Here is an 18763-nt window from a genome sequence, read left to right on the forward strand (position 1 = left end):
TTTGAACTCATTTGAAATAATGAAATTTTTTATAAATGAAGGTAAAATGATAAAATATTTTTATTATATACATTTTGTGGAAATAAATATCATAGTGTTATAAGGACTTTTGAAATTAATAATTGCTCAACGTAGACTTTTTCAAGACAGTTGTGGTAGTTTACCTTCAGTAAATATCCCTGAACTTAAAATTTTGTAGTCTGTTTTTTATAATTTTGTTATTGAGAATAGAGATTAAAAATATTTTGAAGGATGATTATTAGTTTAAGTGATATGTAGATTATAAATATATTTTTATTTATCAGGGACATAGATTCTCAATACACAGTTTATCCAATGAACTACAACTTTTTCTAACATATTATAATAAAGAACAATACATTGTACCATGGTTTATATTCAGGCCAGCTATGAATGTGTAATATTACAGTAAGCTTCCTATTAATTCCGTGACATCATACATGAAATCATAATGTATGAAATGCAACACACACCCTCAGAATCTTATCAAATGCAGTTAAGGGGACAAGAGTGAATTTCACTATCCCTTTGAAATTATTTTTCTTTGGTGAATTACTAAGAAAATACTTAAATTGTCATTTCCTATATTAGAGAAAGTAATATATTGATTGTATGTCTTTTATAATAAATAAGTAAATAATTAAAAAATAGAAATATGTGGTCTATATATAAACCATTTTTTCAATTTGAAATAACTAGTTCCTTAAAATCTGAAGAGTTTTAGAAATGTAGGCATCATTGCTTTGTGTAAAGTTTAGTGTGTGCAAATTTTAGGAAAATTTCTTTTCATATAATACAGATACTTTAGATATATCATGTTATGATCTTTTCCTCAGAATTTTTTACTGAATAGAGGAAGCCAACTATGGACCTAAAAAAACCAAGATTTTAAATTTGTTGCAAGTCAGGCAAATTAATGGAAAAAACCTAGTATTTTATTTCTTAGTTTTTAACCAGATGACTCTGGTGTGTGTTTTTCTACCCCTACCCACCCTTCACTCTTCCAGTCTTACTGCACTGATCCTGATCTTGTTTTGGAGCTGAAGAATCTCATCGTAATATTTGCAGATACTTTGCAGGTAGGTGATAATCTAATATTCTACTAATGGCTATTTGAGCACTTAAAGCTATGCAAAATATAGACCACACTCATTTATTTTACTGCAGAGTAATGGAAGTAAATTAGCAGTAACCAAATGTTTACTTATGTATTGGTCTTCCCCTATTAGGCAGGACTTTTCATACCACCTTAGAAAACTTGGACAGAGCTCAGGGAATATTAATGTCTTTTAAAGTACTAGTCAGGTGAGGGATATGTTAATTAGCTTGATTGTGGTAATAATTTCATAATATATGTATCAAATCATCACATTGTACATTTAAAGAGATGTGATTTTTATTTATCAATTATATCTCATGTAAAGCTGGAAAAAAATAACCTGCCATTCTATTAGAACAAAGTATTTTTGCAGTTAAAAAAAAAAGTACAGTTTAGTGGAAAGAACCCTGAACTAGAAATTAGAAGATTAAAGTTCTGCCTGAGGATAATGAACATGAGCTGTGGAATCCCAAAGACCTAGAGTTTATGTTCAACATTTGCTATTGATTAATTGTATGCCTGTAAGTTTTGTAAACTTCAGATCCTCATTTGTGAAAAATGGGTTTATTAATTATTAGTTTTCAGAATTATTTTGAGTTTTAAATGTGATACTATATATGAAAACACATACTAGTTTGAAAGCTGTATATACTCATTTCCTTCCTAATTTCAGGTGTGCCTTGACTGTGAGCAGATCACTTTACTTTGAGGGTTTTGTTTTTTTCTTTTTAAACTAAGATTAGAGCTGAATTATCTCAAAACTCAATATCTTTGTGGTTTTTAGTATCAAACTTTCAAGCTTGTCCCTCCTTGATCATAGGTAATAAAGAATTGATTGCATTTGGTTTTCATGCTTAAATTTATGGGATTTTTATTATTGGAATAACTTTGCATGAAATATAGACCAGCATTTTCCAAAGTATGATAAATACTGAGTGAAGTAAAACAGATTTCTCTACTGGAAACCTGGCTCAGAGCTAATTTCCAAAAGAAAGGTGATTATGCAGCACTTGTCTAATGTATTTGACACTTAAATCTTTTTTTCCCCTTAGAACATCTTTCAGATCTAGAGCTTCATTTAAATGCTTTGGGAAATGCCAAACTATTTCCTTTATCACAAGAGTCTTTCCATCCTAGAATAATAGTTGTTTATTTTATTCTTAAACCTAAGAAGATTCCACAAGCTCCTTTAGTAAATTATTATATTGCCTTCATCTTTATTAATTAGTATGGCTTGTACAGTAATACCAGAATAATGTGGGATTTTTTTGCTTTCATAAATTTTGTGACTAATGTACCTGTAATACTGATCTCTCTGCAGGAAAAGTTTGGTGAGTTTTATTAAAGACAGCCTTAATATTTTGGGCTTATTTCTAAGTAACTTGAGGGAGTTTTGCTAGCCATAATGACTCAAAGCATTGCTACTTAAAGTGTGGTTCCAGGGACCGCCAGTCTACAGATGGTTTGTCATGGATCCATAATGAAAAGAAACTTCTGTTAGAATGTAAATCAACTCCGTCACCAAGTACAAAATGTAGTTTGGTTGGCTTTTTTTTTTTTTTTTGGTAACAGACTTCGTTGATATGGGTAGCAGCACTGATTATTATTCTGATGCAAGCTCTTTATCTCTCTTTTAAAAATCATAAAAAACTGTTCTTGGGTTGGCACTTAAAGTACAGTTGAATCTAGAGTATTTGATATGGTTCCAGGGAACTGCAGAGAGTCAAAGAAGAGTAATAGACAATATTCAGGTAATAGAAGCATTAGAAAAGCAGCAGTGATGGGTGTGTAAACCTTGTAAATAAACCTTCTAATCTTACTTCTTTGAAGTGAGTTTGAGGAAAATAAACCAGTCCTTTTTATTCAGAAATCCTGTAGTATTTTCATTTCACTGAAGATTGACAAGCTGATTATTAAGTGGATCTTATTCTGAATTAGTAAATGCTGATTTTTCAAGTTATACTTATTAATTGAACAGTTGGGGATGGTCTTTTCTAATTAAATTTTAACTAATTAGAGAATATTGTATAATACTTAGTTTTTAAAATTGGCACTTTGTCACGCTAAAGAAATTTTTCTTTTAAAAAAGTCATTATTTTATCCTTTAAAACAAAGCTGACTAAACAATAAAGTAAAAAAAAAAAAAAATTAGCCTGTTCATAGTTCTGCTTGCTGCCTATTAAGCAAATCAAAATAATCATTTATTGATTCATTCATTAACTTTTTTTTTGTCTTTTTGTCTTTTTAGGGCCGCCCTCGCGGCATATGGACGTTCCCAGGCTAGGGGTCCAATTGGAGCTGTAGCTGCCAGCCTACTTCATAGCTGCAGCAACTCAGGAGCTGAACTGCATCTGCACCGTTCACCACAACTCATGGCAATGTTGGATCCTTAACCCACTGAGTGAGGCCAGCGATGTGTCCTCATGGATCCTTGTTGGGTTCGTTAACCGCTGAGCCACAACGGGAACTCCCATTCATTAACGTTTTTGAGCACCCACTATATGCAAGCAGCCAGATCATATATACCATGATAGATATAAAAATCTGTAGGACAATAGGGACATAAAAATTCTTGGCTTCAAGAAATTCAGTTTAATTTAAACAAATAAAATGTATAATTAGACATACTAATTTAGTAATATAGCAAAGAGCTTTGGCCTCTCAGAAGAGACAATGACAAGTTTGATTTCAGGAATTGGGAAAGGCTATACTGTAAGTTGAAATATGAGTTGGATTTTAAAGTATGAGTTCAGCAAGTAGATATGAAGGGAAGGGCATTAATGGCAGATAAAACAGCATGTGTTGACTGTAGATAGAGATATGGTATAGTGGGCATGAGAATGGCTGACCAGCTGATGGTGTTAGAAACTGTGGTATTTGAGTATGAAAAAAGAAGGGCAAATAGTGGTATAAAATTGATAAGGTGGTTTGAGCCAGATTGTGGCAGGTCTTGTGGGACTTTAGAAGTCTTCTGTAGTTTTTAAATCAGGAGGATGACATGATTAGATTTGCATTTTTAGATGATAATTTTAAGTGTCTGGGCAATAGATTGAATTGAAAGAGGCAGATGGTTGGAATTTCAGTTTAGGAAGCTCTTAAACCACTCTAGGAAAGAGGTGTTAAGGGCCTGTAATAAAGTGATGCTGGGAAGACTTCTGGAAGAAAGAAAGGTAGTAAATGATGGAGAAGAACAATGGATTTGAAGTAGATTTGTAAAGGAGGTAAAATCAAAAGAATTTGATGACTGATTAGATGTGTTTGTTTTGGGGGCACTTTGATGATTTTCAGCTTTCTTTCCTAGTAAGTTGGATAGATGATAGAACTATTACCAGGGGTAGGAAATAGGAAGAACCCTTGGTTTAGTTTGAAAAGAAAGAGATAAGTTAACTTTCATGTGCTTATTGGCAGACTGACTGGAGATGTCTACGAGGTGTTGAAAGTAAGTATTTGGAATTGATAGAGATCTAGCTATACAGATTGAGTATAACCAGAGAATTTGTTTTGTTTGAAGTCAATTGACTTAAGATTGCCCTAGGGAGCTAGGAGAGAAGATTGAAGGATGGAGATAGAAGAAAAAAGGAATCCAGAAGGATTATTCATAGATAAAAGGAGAACAAGGAGAGAGAATGGTGTTACAGAATTCGATGCAGAAGAGTTTTAAGAAAGAGAGGCAAAATAGTGAGAGGTCATGGAATTTTATATGTAGGAGATAATCTGTGACTTGTTGAGAGCAATTTCAATAAAGGAATAAGAATGGTAGTTAGATTGTAGTAGGTTTGACTGTGAAAGCAGTGAAAGAGGGAGGCAGCTGCAGGGCACTGAAAATTGAGGGAGGGCTTTTTTGTTTTCTTTGGTTGTTCTTAGTTTAAAGATGGGAGGAAATTTAGCTTATTTATTGACGAGTAAGGAGCTAGTGGAAGTTAAAGATACAGCAAAGTGAGTAGATAATCCATGAAGCAGTTCCTACAGGAGGAGATAGTATTGAGACCAAAGATGAAGAGATAAGGCTGGAAGGAGAATACGGGCAACTTTCTGAGGCAGGCAGAAACATTTGGTCCTGATGTGGGTAAGATTTCAGTAGATTTGGAGTTGTAAAGGAGTAAAGTTTTGGAGTGTATGCTTGATAAAGATGTCCTTCCCCTATACAACAAATTTGTTGTTAAATTAAGGATGCAGAAGGAAGCCAGCATGTTTCAGACAGAATGAATTTCCTTTTCTTCTTGTATCTTATTTAAGATACTTCCCGAGACCCAGTTATAGAGATCATTAATCTTGAACTTTTTTTCCAGTTCTGACTTTGAATATTTTTTAAGGCTAACAATGTGATCCAGACCAAAAAGAGAGAAAAGAAATAGAAAAATTATTCCAGCTTCATAAAACTCTTTCTAGACTCTTTATTACCTGTTACAACTTAGTAGAAAGTCAAAAGGTTATCTTTTTTTCATACTTTTGGAATGGCACACAGTGTGGTATGTGCTCACCTCAAACACTTCTCCAGTATTCTGAGCTTTAAAAAAAATGAATATCTCTGTTTGACTTGTTTATCTGCTTTTTTGTGTATGTGTTTTAGGGTTATGGTTTTCCAGTGAACCGACTTTTTGACCTTTTATTTGAAATAAGAGATCAATACAATGAAACATTGCTTAAGAAATGGGCTGGAGTTTTCAGGTTAGTCTAAATCATGGTGTCTTAATGTGATGAAAAGTTTGTCAAATGCTAAAGTAATTGTTTTTGTATTTAGCAATAAAAAAGCTTATAGTAATTTTTATTGTAAATATACATAACATAAAATTTACCATTTTAACCCTTTATGAGTATATAGTTCAGTGGCATTTAGTACCTTCACATTGTTGCAACCATTACCGCCATCCTTTTCCACAACTATTTATCTTCCCATACTCAAACTCTGTACCTATTAAACAGTAACTCCCATTCTCTTCTAATCCCTGACAATCACTGTTCTACTTTGTCTCTATGAATTTGACTCCTAGGTACTTTATATAAGTGGAATCATATAATGCTTGGTTTTTGGGTCTGGATTTGTCTGTTTTTTGTATGTCTGGATTGTTAGACTTAGCATAATATCTTCAGGGTTCATCCATGTTGTAGCATGTATCAGAATTTCATTCATTTTTCAGGTTGAATAATATTCCATTATGTATACCACACTTTACCCATTCATCCACTTAATGAATGTTTGGGTTATTTTCACTTTTTGGCAGTTGTGAATAATGCTGTTGTGAACATTGATATAGAGTTATCTGCTTGGGTCCCTCCTTTCAGTTTGTTTGGGCATATACCCAGAAGTGAAATTGCTGGATTATATGGTAAATGAATGTTTAATATTTTGAGCGAGCTCCATACTGTTTTTTGCAGTAACTATACCAGTTACAATCAGTTTTTAATTGTATTACTTTTAGTTATAATCTCTGTAGTTTTTGCAGTGAATGATTAAATATGAGACTATAAGTATTCAAAGGTATCTAATACTAGAGACAGAAATTTATGGCTTTTAAATTTTGTTTGGGGAAGGTGCTATTTTTACAAACAATATAGTTTTTTTTTTTTTTTAAGTTTTATTTTATTTTATTTATTTATTTTTTGTTGTTGTTGTTGCTATTTCTTGGGCCGCTCCCGCGGCATATGGAGGTTCCCAGGCTAGGGGTTGAATCAGAGCTGTAGCCACCGGCCTACACCAGAGCCACAGCAACGCGGGATCCGAGCCGCGTCTGCAACCTACACCACAGGTCACGGCAACGCCGGATCGTTAACCCACTGAGCAAGGGCAGGGACTGAACCCGCAACCTCATGGTTCCTAGTCGGATTCGTTAACCACTGCGCCACGACGGGAACTCCCTACAAACGATATAGTTTTTAAATTAAAAATCTTAAAGTGTCTAATTAGGAAGATTACTTTTGTTAACCACTTGCCTGCAGGGCACAAAGTATTTTAATATCTATACAAATTTTTTTGCCATGAAAAGAGAGATCAGCTCCCTCCTTTTTATTTATTTATTTATTTATATATTTTTTAGGGCAGTGCCCAAGGCGTATGGAGGTTCCCAGGCTAGAGGTCCAATTGGAGATGTAGCTGCTGGCCTATGCCAGAGCTACAGCAAAGCGGGGTCCAAGCCAAGTCTGAAGCCTACACCACAGCTCACGGCAATGCCACATCCTTAACCCACTGAGCAAGGCCAGGGATCAGACCTGTGTCCTCACGGATGCCAGTCAGGTTCATTAACTGCTGAGCCACGATGGGAACTACTGTTCCCTCCTTTTTAAATTCTAAAAACTTTCTTCTCTCTCTTCATGCCTCCCTCTTTCTCTTCCTTCCTTCCTTTTTTCTTTCTTTCAAGAGAAAATAATCAATCTTGAGAGCTTATATCTAGGTTACCCAAAATATGATAGAAACAATGTGGCAATAATAATTGATGAAATTAAAATAAAAATACATTAAATGATTTAACATGAATGTGTCATTTACCCCATCAGTTTTCAAAACTATAGAGGACTGACTTTCTGAATACTGTGATAGAAATCTTTTTAAAATACCTAAGTGATTTATAATGTAATACAAGATCAAATGAATCCTCATTTAAGCTTTTTGTATTAACATCCTTTAGGAGTGATCTTGTCAGGATATTGTCCCAAATGAGTAATTGACAGTTTTGGATGAGTCATATAAGTATTAACAATTTTTGATATTTTATTTTAGAAGTAGAAGTTGTGTTTATTGCTGGGATGGTAATCTATAATATACATGCTACAATGTAATGTGGTGATAAGGTGTATATACATATACATGTTTTTACTTATAGGATTGATGTTATTAACTTACCCTTTTCAGAAGACTGTTTAAATTTTTCTAGTTGTTAATAGATTTGTGCTGAGCCAGTTATTCTCCCTTATCTATCTTAAAACTTCTAGTTAGTAGTGAGATTGCTCCTCAAGACTGGGGAAACGAGAAGTTTTGTTTTCTCTCTGAAAAGCCAATGGGTTCATTCAAAAGAGATAGGATTAACAATTATCCTCCAGTGTAATGGTAGAGAGCAATGATAGCATGTCAGTTGTAATTCCTACATATAGTTTGACTTCTGCATTCAGAGTGTTCTGGGTCATGGTTTTTGCTTAGATTTTTTTTTTTTTTTTTTTTTTTTTTTTTTTTTTTTTTTTTTTTTTCTTTTTCAACTGCACCAGCAGCATTTGGAAGTTCCCAGGCTAGGGGTTGAATCAGAGCTGCAACTGCAGGCTTACACCACAGCCACAGCAACACTGGATCCAAGCTGCGTCTGTTACCAATGCTGCATCTGGCGGCAATGCTGGATCCTTAACTCACTGAACAAGGCCAGGGATCGAACCCACATCCTCATGGATACTATATCAGGTTCTTAACCCACTGAGCCACAACAGGAACTCTTGCTTAAGTTTTGTTTTGTTTTGTCTTCTTAGGGCTACACCTGAAGCATATGGAAATTCCCAGGCTAGGAGTCGAATTGCAGCTATAGCTGCTGGCCTATGCCACAGGTGCTCAATAAATATTAATTGGACTGAATTACTGATTAAAAGGAAGTTGATTGGACAGCAGGTATACTAGGACAAGCTGAATTATGCTGAAGTAACAAAAATTCCCAAAGTCTTTGGAGTTCCTGTCGTGGCTCAATGGTTAATGAATCCGACTAGAAACCATGAGGTTGTGGGTTCGATGCCTGGCCTTGCTCAGTGGGTTAAGGATCTGGCATTGCCGTGAGCTGTGGTGCAGGTTGCAGACACGGCTCGGATCCCGAGTTGCTGTGGCTCTGACGTAGGCCGGCGGCTGGCTACAGCTCTGATTCAACCCCTAGCCTGGGAACCTCTATATGCTTCGGGAGTGGCCCAAGAAATGGCAAAAAGACAAAAAGACCCAAAAAAAAAAAAAAAAAAAGAAATGCCCAAAGTCTCATTGAATGAACACAGGCATTTTATTTCTCAATCACACAGAAGTCCATATTGAGTCCAGTAATCCAAGATCCAGGCTGTTGGCATTTGTGATTCTCCCTTCTCAACGTAGTGGTCTCCCCTATCACCCTGGGTTGGACGGTCACATAGTTAATTCATAAATGCTTTAGACTTGAAGCAACACATGTAACTTGTATTTACAGTCGAGTGGCTAAAACTAGACATATGACTGCCTATTTGCAAGGGGCCTGTGTAGGATAGAGCACATGGATATCTGGTGAGTAGTAAATGTCTGTGCCTGTCTAAGTATAAAAGGTCCTTTTGGGGAGTTCCTGTTCTGGTTCAGTGGTAACGAACCCAACTGGTATCTCTGAGGATGCAATTTTGATACCTGGCCTTGCTCAGTGGGTTAAGGATCCGGTGTTGCCATGAGCTGCAGTGTAGGTTGTGTTGCTATGGCTGTGGCATAAGCTGGAAGCTCCAATTCAACCCCTAGCCTGGGAACTTCCATATGCGCAGGTGCGGCCCTAAAAAGACAACAACTACATGAAATAAAAGGTACGTTTCTGACACTATGAGAGACAAAAAATAGAAGATAGTGTTTTTGTCTTCTGGAAGTTTATGATCTAGTAAGAAAGAGAAGACAAAAGACATTCAACTTGAGAGTTGTTCCTATCAAGAAATATGACAGGGATACTCTTCATCTCATAACTTTGTTTATAGTTATAGGTAATGAGTTTGTTCAGATTGTATCATGGCAAGAATTGTTCTAGACCAGAAAACAGAAACTAATGTGCTGAGAGGATGGAAAACAAACAAATGGGAAGATGAGATTGCACACTAATTTTGAGGAACAGACTTTGGTATTGAATGTTAGAGTTCTGAATGATTAGGCACTGTTTTCCTATTTAGACCTTTAACTGACAAACAGAAAATGATTTTGTAATCATTGGGTTTTTTTAAAAAGTATTATCCTAAAGCACCCTATAATGTGTTTTCTAATATTCTCAATTCTTTCATCTTTCTTAACAGGGACATTTTTGAAGAAGATAATTATAGCCCCATTCCTATTGTTAGTGAAGAAGAATATAAAGTAGTCATCAGTAAATTTCCCTTTCAAGATCCAGACCTTGAAAAGGTACAAACTAGTTCTTAATTCAAGAATTTTCTTAAAAATGAGTTAGTTATATTTATTGCTACATAATTAACCTGACATTGTAAGTGAAAATAGTTCTTTTGAGGATTTTGTTGTTTTGTGTTAAGAAAACTAATTATGTTTTGTTAATTTTTGAAGGTTATGTTACTACTACTGTTATTACTACTGTTTTGGTGAGGTTAAGAAGGGACTTTTCTAGGGATACTAGGACAGTTGACCCAAATGTTAGGTGGATTCCCAGGACAGCTGTTATAACATTAAGTGGACTTTAAATTAGATAGGCTAAATGTTGAGTAGATTATAGGAATAAAAGAATATTGTAGTGAAAGAATTTCTTCGAAATTTCCATCATTGTGGAAGATCTTATTTTGTGGCTTTTTTTCTAGAAATATACAGAAAGTTTATCTTGAGTAAGTAAGAGTTGAAGGATGGCAGTAGCCACCTGCAGATTTTTTTCTGAAGTAATAATATATATTTCGGGAGTTCCCATTGTGGAGCAGCAGAAACAAATCCAACTAGTATCCATGAGGATCCAGGTTCGATCCCTGGCCTTACTCAGTGGGCCGGGACTCTGGTTTCATCAGAGCTGCGGTGTAGGTTGAGGATGTTGCTCAAATCCCACATTGCTGTGGCTACAGCAGAGACCGGCAGCTACAGCTCCAATTCGACCCCTAGCCTGGGAACTTTGATATGCTGCAGGTATGGCACTAAAGAGCAAAAACAAAATATATATATATATTTGGAGTTAAGATGTCTGAACAAAAGACAGGATAAAGAAAGGAAATAGACCAGCATATAGAGTATTCTGAGAAAACACAATTGCACATGTGCACAGAAACATGCACACCAATCCAGGGTCTCTGGGTAGAATTAGATCTCATGGGAAAAGGGTATCATATTTTCTATTATTGTCACCTTTTTCATTCTCCTTATTCTTGTTTTTTCCCCTTATTCTTTTTTTAAAATTATTTTTCCAACTCTTTAGTCCTTTTCTACATTTGTATCCCTTCATGGTGAAGAAGAGTGAATTCCAAATGAATTGTGTGGATTGTGACTGTAAATTTTTATTATATTTTTTAAGTACATAAGCTAAAAATATTATGTGTAATAGTCACTAAATATAGGACAAAGTAATTAAATGCATAGCTCTTAGGTTATAGCTAACACTACCATTGCATATACCTAATTGTATTCTAATACATAAAAAAGTCCGTCAGTCTGTATTTTTGAAACATCAATCAAAGTTTCCCTGTAAAAAAATATTACCAGAATATTCTCTGTCTCATGGCTTTGTTTGGTTTTGTTTTAGGTACTGGTAATAAGTTTGTTCAGGGTATAGCATCTAAATGCAGAGTACTGGATTAGGTCTGGATCCATGTGCCAGGTCTGTCCTTGGCTATTACGGGCAAGTGACTTAGCCTGTTTGGGCCTTTGTGCCTCATCTGTCAAATGAGGAAGTTGAACTAAATAATCTCTAATGTCCCATCTAATTACACTAAACTTTCTAAATAGGTTTATAGTTAAACGGATATTTGACTTTGCTTGTATGATGCTCCAGAATATACATATCTCTTAGGAGTAAGCTTATTAGGAATTGTATTCATTGGTTAATGTATTACTCATCATTAAAAAGAACTATCATTAAGGCAAAAGCCAAATGGAAAATTTAAATGTGATAACTTAGAAATCCCAGAAGTTATTTAGTAATATTCTCTTGGTTTTATGTGTATGTTTTTAATTTTTTCCTAATTTAAATATAATTATCAATTAAAATGATTAGAAAAGATGTAAAATTATCTCTCGAATAACTTTAGTTATTGTGTTTTGTGGAAATTATGAGTAAAACTGAACATATATGCAAAAATCTGTTTTTTTGCAGATAGCTATGCTAACTAGAACTCTGGCTAAAATAAGAACATATTCATATTGTCTTTAATGTCATTAAAATAAATTCTTAAACCTGAAATGTCTTTCAGATAATACTGGATTAATTTTCTGCAAATGTAAATTGGAAGTAAGCTATCTCTCATAATAAGATGATTTTGAAGAATAGCAACTCTAGTTGATTTTTATAGTACTCCTAATTCAATCTCTAAATTTGGAAATTAATCTCTACATCTACCAATTTTGGAGAGAAACTGCACTCTGCAGATGTTTTCACTACCAGCTAATTTTAAGTTTCCTTCTGCTGGAGATACCTAAGAATACCTATATTAACCTATTATCTATTAGACCCTGTGCATGGTGCTAGTTTTTTAGTCTCTGCTGTCAAGGAACTTATAGTCAAGTGAGGGATTGATAAAAGAAATAGGAAATCACAGTTCACAGAAATTGGACCTGCTCAAGATAAAAGAAGCAGCATACAGAAAGGCTATAATTTCATAGTATAAAGTACAAGGCTGATGAAGTACAAGAGATGAAGTTCAGAAAATGAAGATAAAGTTGAAAGGGCCAGACCATAATAAGCCTTGTAAACAGGGTGACGGGTATGATAAGTCACCACCAGGTTTCAAGCAGTAAAAACATAATCAGATTTGTGCTTTAGAAAGATCTCTCTTGCTAATGTGTAGGGAATGGATTGGATAAGAGTAAGGCTGGGAGACCTAGGGGATTGTTGAGGTTATCTTGGTAAGAGAAATTGGTCCCCTGAATGGGAGTTACTGCTCTGGAACCTATTTCAGATATTTAAGAGGTGGAAATGACAGGAGTTGGTTATAATTGGCATATGAGAGATGATGAAGATAGGGGGCATATCTCATAGCCAAGTTTCTGCCTTGGATGGTGGTGGCATTCACTAAGATAGGAAACACAAGAGGAGCAGATTTAGAAGGAACAGACGACTTTTGGATCTTTTGAGTATGTCTCAAATGTTATAGCCAAATGGAAGTGTTCAATTGGTGGTTAGATATACAGATTCGGATTTGAGGAGAAAGATTTGGCTTAGAGTTGTAGATTGGGAGATACTGGCTCTTGCATGGTAGTTAATGTCCTGAGAATAGACGAGATTCTCCAAGGATAGTCTGTGTGGTAAGAAGAGAAGGCATAGGATAGAACCCTAAGGAGCAGCAATAGTTAAGGGATGGCTAGAGGGGGAGATACAGAGAAGGTAGAGAAATGAGAAAACCAGTGTAGGGCATGGGTTCCCTACACTGAGATCATTTAAGAAGCAAGAGGGAGCCCATTGTGTCAGATGCCTCAGCTAAATCAGGTTAACACCAAAAGTTCATTGGATTTAATACCTGTGAAGTCATTGGTGACTTTGGCGAGGGTACTTTCAATTATGTAAAACTAAGCTGCGATAAATGTGAAGATGGAAGCATAGATTAGTCTTCATGAAGTATAAATAAAGGGATTTTGGTAAAAATCTTGGAGAAGTTTTACCTCTTGGAGACTGAGAATTTGCTAATAGATGTTGGCTGATAAAGCATTTTCATGAAGAAGCACACTGTAAGCCATTAGCTGCATACTAGTGTTTGATGGTATACTGTCCAGAAAGCTACTAAAAGGTACTCTAGGAGTTATAGAATGAAATGGATACCTTCTTGAATTGGCATCAATTCAAGCAAGTTAAGTGAGTTTTAGAATTATTTAATGACATTGGGCCAGGAAGCTGGCCTATAACTTTCAAACACAAGCAGATTCTTACATGATGTATGGAAGCAAAGAAGCAGGCAATTAATGATCTCCTGCAGGATACTTATCATCAGAACACAGAGAGATATTGGTATATGCTTTCTCTACTTGTTAGAAGTCATTATAGGATTTAAAAAGTAGGAGTTCCTTAGTAGTTAAGGATTTGGCGTTGTCACTGCTGTGGCGTGAATCTTATACCTGGCCCAGGAACTTCTTCATGCTGAAAAAAAGAAAAAAGAAAAGAAAAGAAAGGCCAGAAATAAATAGGTAAATTGCCACATTATTTTCTTCAGAAATATTTTGGTTCTCTTTAAAATGTCAAAAGTAATGTAGAAATATAACAATAGACTTTTAAGATGCAGGTATTAACTATTCAAATGTGAAATCAATTTAATTTTTACATTTTAGGTGATTAGAGTATCTTTTTCCAAAATTTCAAAAAAAAAAAATCAACTTTGTTTTTCTTTCAACAGCAACCCTTCCCAAAGAAATTCCCCATGTCTCAGTCAGTGCCTCATATATACATTCAAGTTAAAGAATTTATTTATGCCAGCCTTAAATTTTCAGAGTCACTACACCGGAGGTAAGTTTACTAATAAGAAATGTATCTTGATCATAGCTATTTTTGTGAAACATTAACACTTGATTTTAAGGCCATGACTCTTTAATGGACTATTATCCCATTGGAAGGCTTGCATATTTTAGTGACGTTTGGGGTTAAGTTGCTGTAAGTCTGATATTATATATTTTTAAACATTTTATTATATAAATCTTCAAATATACATTAGAGATAATAGGATAAGAAACTCCTCTGTTCTCAGCATGTAGATTTAACCATAAGAAACATTTTTCTATACTCTGTTTTGTTTGCTGGAGTATTTTAAATCAAATTCCAGAAATAATAGCATTTTATCCCTAACTACTACTTCAGGATGTGTTTGTAAAAACAGTAAGGATATTTCATTGTTTTACCACCCTTAACAAAATTAACACTATTCCATAATATCAATTCTCTAGTTTGTATCAATATTTTCTTGACTATCTCCCAGATATCCTTTTATAGCTAGTTTGTTTGAATCAGGGTCCAAATAAAGTTCAGACTTTGCATTTGTTGTTAAATATGTTTGATCAGTATCCCCTCTTTTTTTTTTTTCTTTGGTTGTTTAGATCTTACTAATTTATTTTAGTTTTTCTGTTTCTTAGGTTACCAGTGGCTAAATAATATTCCTTCTTTATGTCATTGACTTGTCAAAAAGCTGGTATTTGTAATAGTTTTTTTCTCAAATAGGCTTAAGTGAGGATTCAGACAGAATTAGTTAAGAATTAATAAACAGCGCTGTTCCTATGGCCGATGTGATTATATAGGCAAGAGAATAGCATTTATCTGGTGTGATGAAAGTAATGCCCAACAATTAGGGAGATGAAAAATGTGATAATATCATTGTTTTGCAGATAAGGAAAAAGAGACTCAGAGAGGCTATATTGTTGATCCAGAATGATCCAGCTAGTTAGTGTGAGAGCTGTCCTAAAGGATCAGTCTTCTGACTCGCACCTTAGTGAAAGTATCTGGCATATAAAGAACAATTAGTTAATGTTAGAGGAACATTCCTCTCAATCCCACACCTTGTTCTGGCCACCTAGATGGACACTGCAATATAGTCATATGAGGAGTTCCCGTCGTGGCTCAGTGGCTAACGAATCCGACTAGGAACCATGAGGTTGTGGGTTTAATACCTGGCCTTGCTCAGTGGGTTAAGGATCTGGCATTGCCGTGAGCTGTGGTGTAGGTCGCAGACATGACTCGGATCTGGCGTTGCTGTGGCTCTAGCGTAGGCAGGCGGCTGCAGCTCCGATGAGACCCCTAGCCTGGGAATCTCCATATGCCGCGGGAGTGGCCCTAGAAAATGCAAAAAGACCAAAAAATATATATATATATATTATATACAGTCATATGATATATTTGTAATTGGGTACTTTGTAGGAGAGAGTGGTGATGCTGACTTTCATGTCTCCCTCTCTAAAATCTATTTTTCTAAATTTGTATACTGAATATCATGAATTACCCTTCAATATGAATCCCTTCTGAATTTTAAGTCGTAAAGAGGCATTAAAGTAGTTCAGATATTACAGTTCTTTATTTTTCAAGCCGAAACAATGAGATCAGAGACAGTTGTTTTTATTTTACTGTAACTGTGTCTCTTATTTTAAGCTGTCATTGCTTTGGATTTAAATGATGTATAAATAAAGAGAAAAAGAAATGTGTGTTCTGCCAGAGTGAAAGAGTTACCCGATTTTTTTTTTTTTTTTTTTCATTTTATGGTCACGCCTGCAGCATAGGGAAGTTCCCAGAGGTCGAATCACAGCTGCAGCTGCCAGCCTACACCACAGCCACAGCAACACCAGATCCAAATCACTTCTGTGACCTATGCTGCTTTTTTTTGTGAATAGGTATTCTTTAAAAGATTTCTTAATTTTTGTTGTGAAAGAATATGAGTTGGTGAGCAGAGGAAAAGAAAAGAATACAAATACTTCACACATAGCATCTGCTGTACTGTGTTTCTCAAAAGCCAGTGATTCGCAAAATGTGACCCGAAGACTAACAGTGTTATTATCACATGGGAAATAACCTGAAATGCAGCCTCAGACCTACTGAATTAAAAACTCTGAGGGTGGTGTGCTTGACTTTATCAAGTTCTCTGGATGCTTCTGATACAATCTGCATTTAAGAACCACTGCCTAAGAGTTCGCTGGTGGCTCATTGGGTTGAGGATCTGGTATTGTCATTGCTATGACTCGGGTTCAGTCTTTGGCCTGGGAACTCCCTCATGCCATGGGCATGGCCAAAAACCAAACCAAACAAAACAAAACAAAAAAACCCCCAACAAATCACTGCCTTAAGCTTCATCATACTCTACTAACCTCTTATACCAAAGTTTCTAAAACTATATTTTAAAGACTTTAGCTTAACTTCAATCATAAAACTTACTGGAGTAGTGTATTCTCTCAGCTGTACAAAATGACACACACTATCAGCATTTGAAGAACCATGAATACAAATGAATTAACTGAAAAGGAATGACAGACTATTTTTCAATAGTTGAGCTCTAATGGTCTGAGACACCAAACATTTATGCCTGTCTTTTTTTTGTTATTGAACCTTCTAAAGTTCTGACCTAAAACAGAGGCAATATAATGTGAAGTGAAGAACACAAACTTCAGACTTAGACCTTAGTTTGAATGGTGCTGACGCTAGGTATAGAAGGACATTGAGCAAGTCACTTAAACTGTCTAAGTTGTGGTTTTCTGTAAAATGAGAAAAATCATTCATATGGTGGTTGTAAGAATTAAACGAGATAATGTGTGTGTATAAAGCATTCAGTGTAGCCTGGGACATGGTAGGCACATAAGATATAGGAGAGGGTGGGATACTATAGTATTACATGTGAGACTAGAGCTTGGAGTGTTTTTGCTTTATTTGCTGGTGTTGGCAGACTGTTGAAGAATTTTTTAACTAAGGAACGACATGACTGGAGTAATATTTTAGAAAGTTTACTCTGGCCTCAATGTGGATGGTAGATTGGAGGGGGATAAAAACACAGTCATGTTGAATTGGTGAAGACAATGGTTCAAGACAGAGATGAAGGAAGACTTGAAGTAGTCAGGATCTGTAGTGAAGAAGAGGAGGAACATATAAAAGAAGTGTTTAGGAGCCTAAAATTAGAGTATTTGTAAATGAAGCCATTAAGAGACAGAGAAAACATGTATATTTAGGTGGACTTGAGTTAGTTTATATACTCTCAAATAGATTCTGGTTATAGTCATCTTTGAAAACAGTGATGCATGCATTCATCTTTTTACTATGGGGCATACATATACAAGTGAAAGGGAGAAAAAAGAGGTCTCCCCTTAATAGTCATCCTACAACTTGGCTAAAATATATTTGAGAATTACTCTTAAGACTGCACTCCTGAATCTATAACTCTGGTCTCCCCTCATCTTTTCTTTTAAATGTAGATTACTTTAACATTTTCTAAATTGATAGCATGTACAATATGTATGTCTAACAAGTACTTTTTATTATCTAATCTAAGCATTGATTCTTGAAAAATAGGACTGATAATTAAAATATTGTTAAACTGTAGAAAGTATAGAAATCTAGCAGTTTGGAAAGTTTTATTTACAGAGGAGAAATAGTAGATCTCTAATTGTTGTTTGATTTTTTTTACAGCATTTATAACACCAAAGATAAAAAAGCCATCATTCATAGTAGTCCTTTTGTTTGTTTGTTTAGGGCCACACCTGTGGCATATGGAAGTTCCCACGGTAGGGACTGAATCAGAGCTGCAGCTGCTGGCTTACACCACAGCCATAGCAATGCCAGATCTGAGCTTCATCTGTGATCTAGACCATAGCTCATGGCAGTGCTAGGTCCTCAACAAGGCCAGGGATCCAACTCGCATCCTCATGGGGACTAGTCAAGTTCCTTCCCACCTAGCCATAACAGAAACTCCAATTGGTCATAATATTCTGTATAACTTTCCCTAAAGCTTCCCTATTGACTGACCAGAAATAGAATTGCTCCCTCAGTTCTTATTCTTTATGTGTATGAACTCGTAGCATTACCTAGAAGTAAATATTGTATACTGAAGCTACAGCAGAGAAGACTATTTTTTCCTTATCTCTTTGATAAAAACATTTGTCGTTTTCATTAGTTTCATACCCAGTTGTTCTAATTAACTCTCTATGATGATGTGTTATTCATTCAGCAAGGCCTTTATGCCTACATTTTTTTTTTTTTTTTACTTTTTTCATTTTTAAATTTTTTGTCTTTTGTCTTTTTAGAGCCGTACCCATGGCATATGTAGGTTCCCAGGCTAGGGGTCGAATCAGAGCTGTAGCTGCCGGCCTACACCACAGCC

General features: G+C 35.3%; 1 protein-coding gene across 10 annotated transcripts in view; it reads left to right on the forward strand.

Moving 5' to 3' along the window:
* EXOC6 (exocyst complex component 6) overlaps positions 1–18763 on the forward strand; it is a 222746-nt gene that overhangs the window by 106622 nt on the left and 97361 nt on the right. For all 10 annotated transcript variants that reach the window (XR_014826641.1, XM_021073794.2, XM_021073792.2 and 7 more), the window contains exons 12-15: positions 1029–1100; positions 5691–5788; positions 10088–10193; positions 14318–14427. Coding sequence is in view for 9 of the 10 variants with exons in the window: in XM_021073794.2 (XP_020929453.1) it covers positions 1029–1100; positions 5691–5788; positions 10088–10193; positions 14318–14427 (386 nt within the window). In the remaining variant the exon portion in view is untranslated. The remainder of the gene's footprint in view (positions 1–1028; positions 1101–5690; positions 5789–10087; positions 10194–14317; positions 14428–18763) is intronic.

Source organism: Sus scrofa, chromosome 14 (assembly GCF_054392235.1).
Source record: "Sus scrofa isolate SSC_HxYL_T2T_F1_AM1 chromosome 14, Sscrofa_HxYL_maternal_Yorkshire_Landrace_v2.0, whole genome shotgun sequence".
In the NCBI taxonomy this organism is placed as follows: domain Eukaryota; kingdom Metazoa; phylum Chordata; class Mammalia; order Artiodactyla; family Suidae; genus Sus; species Sus scrofa.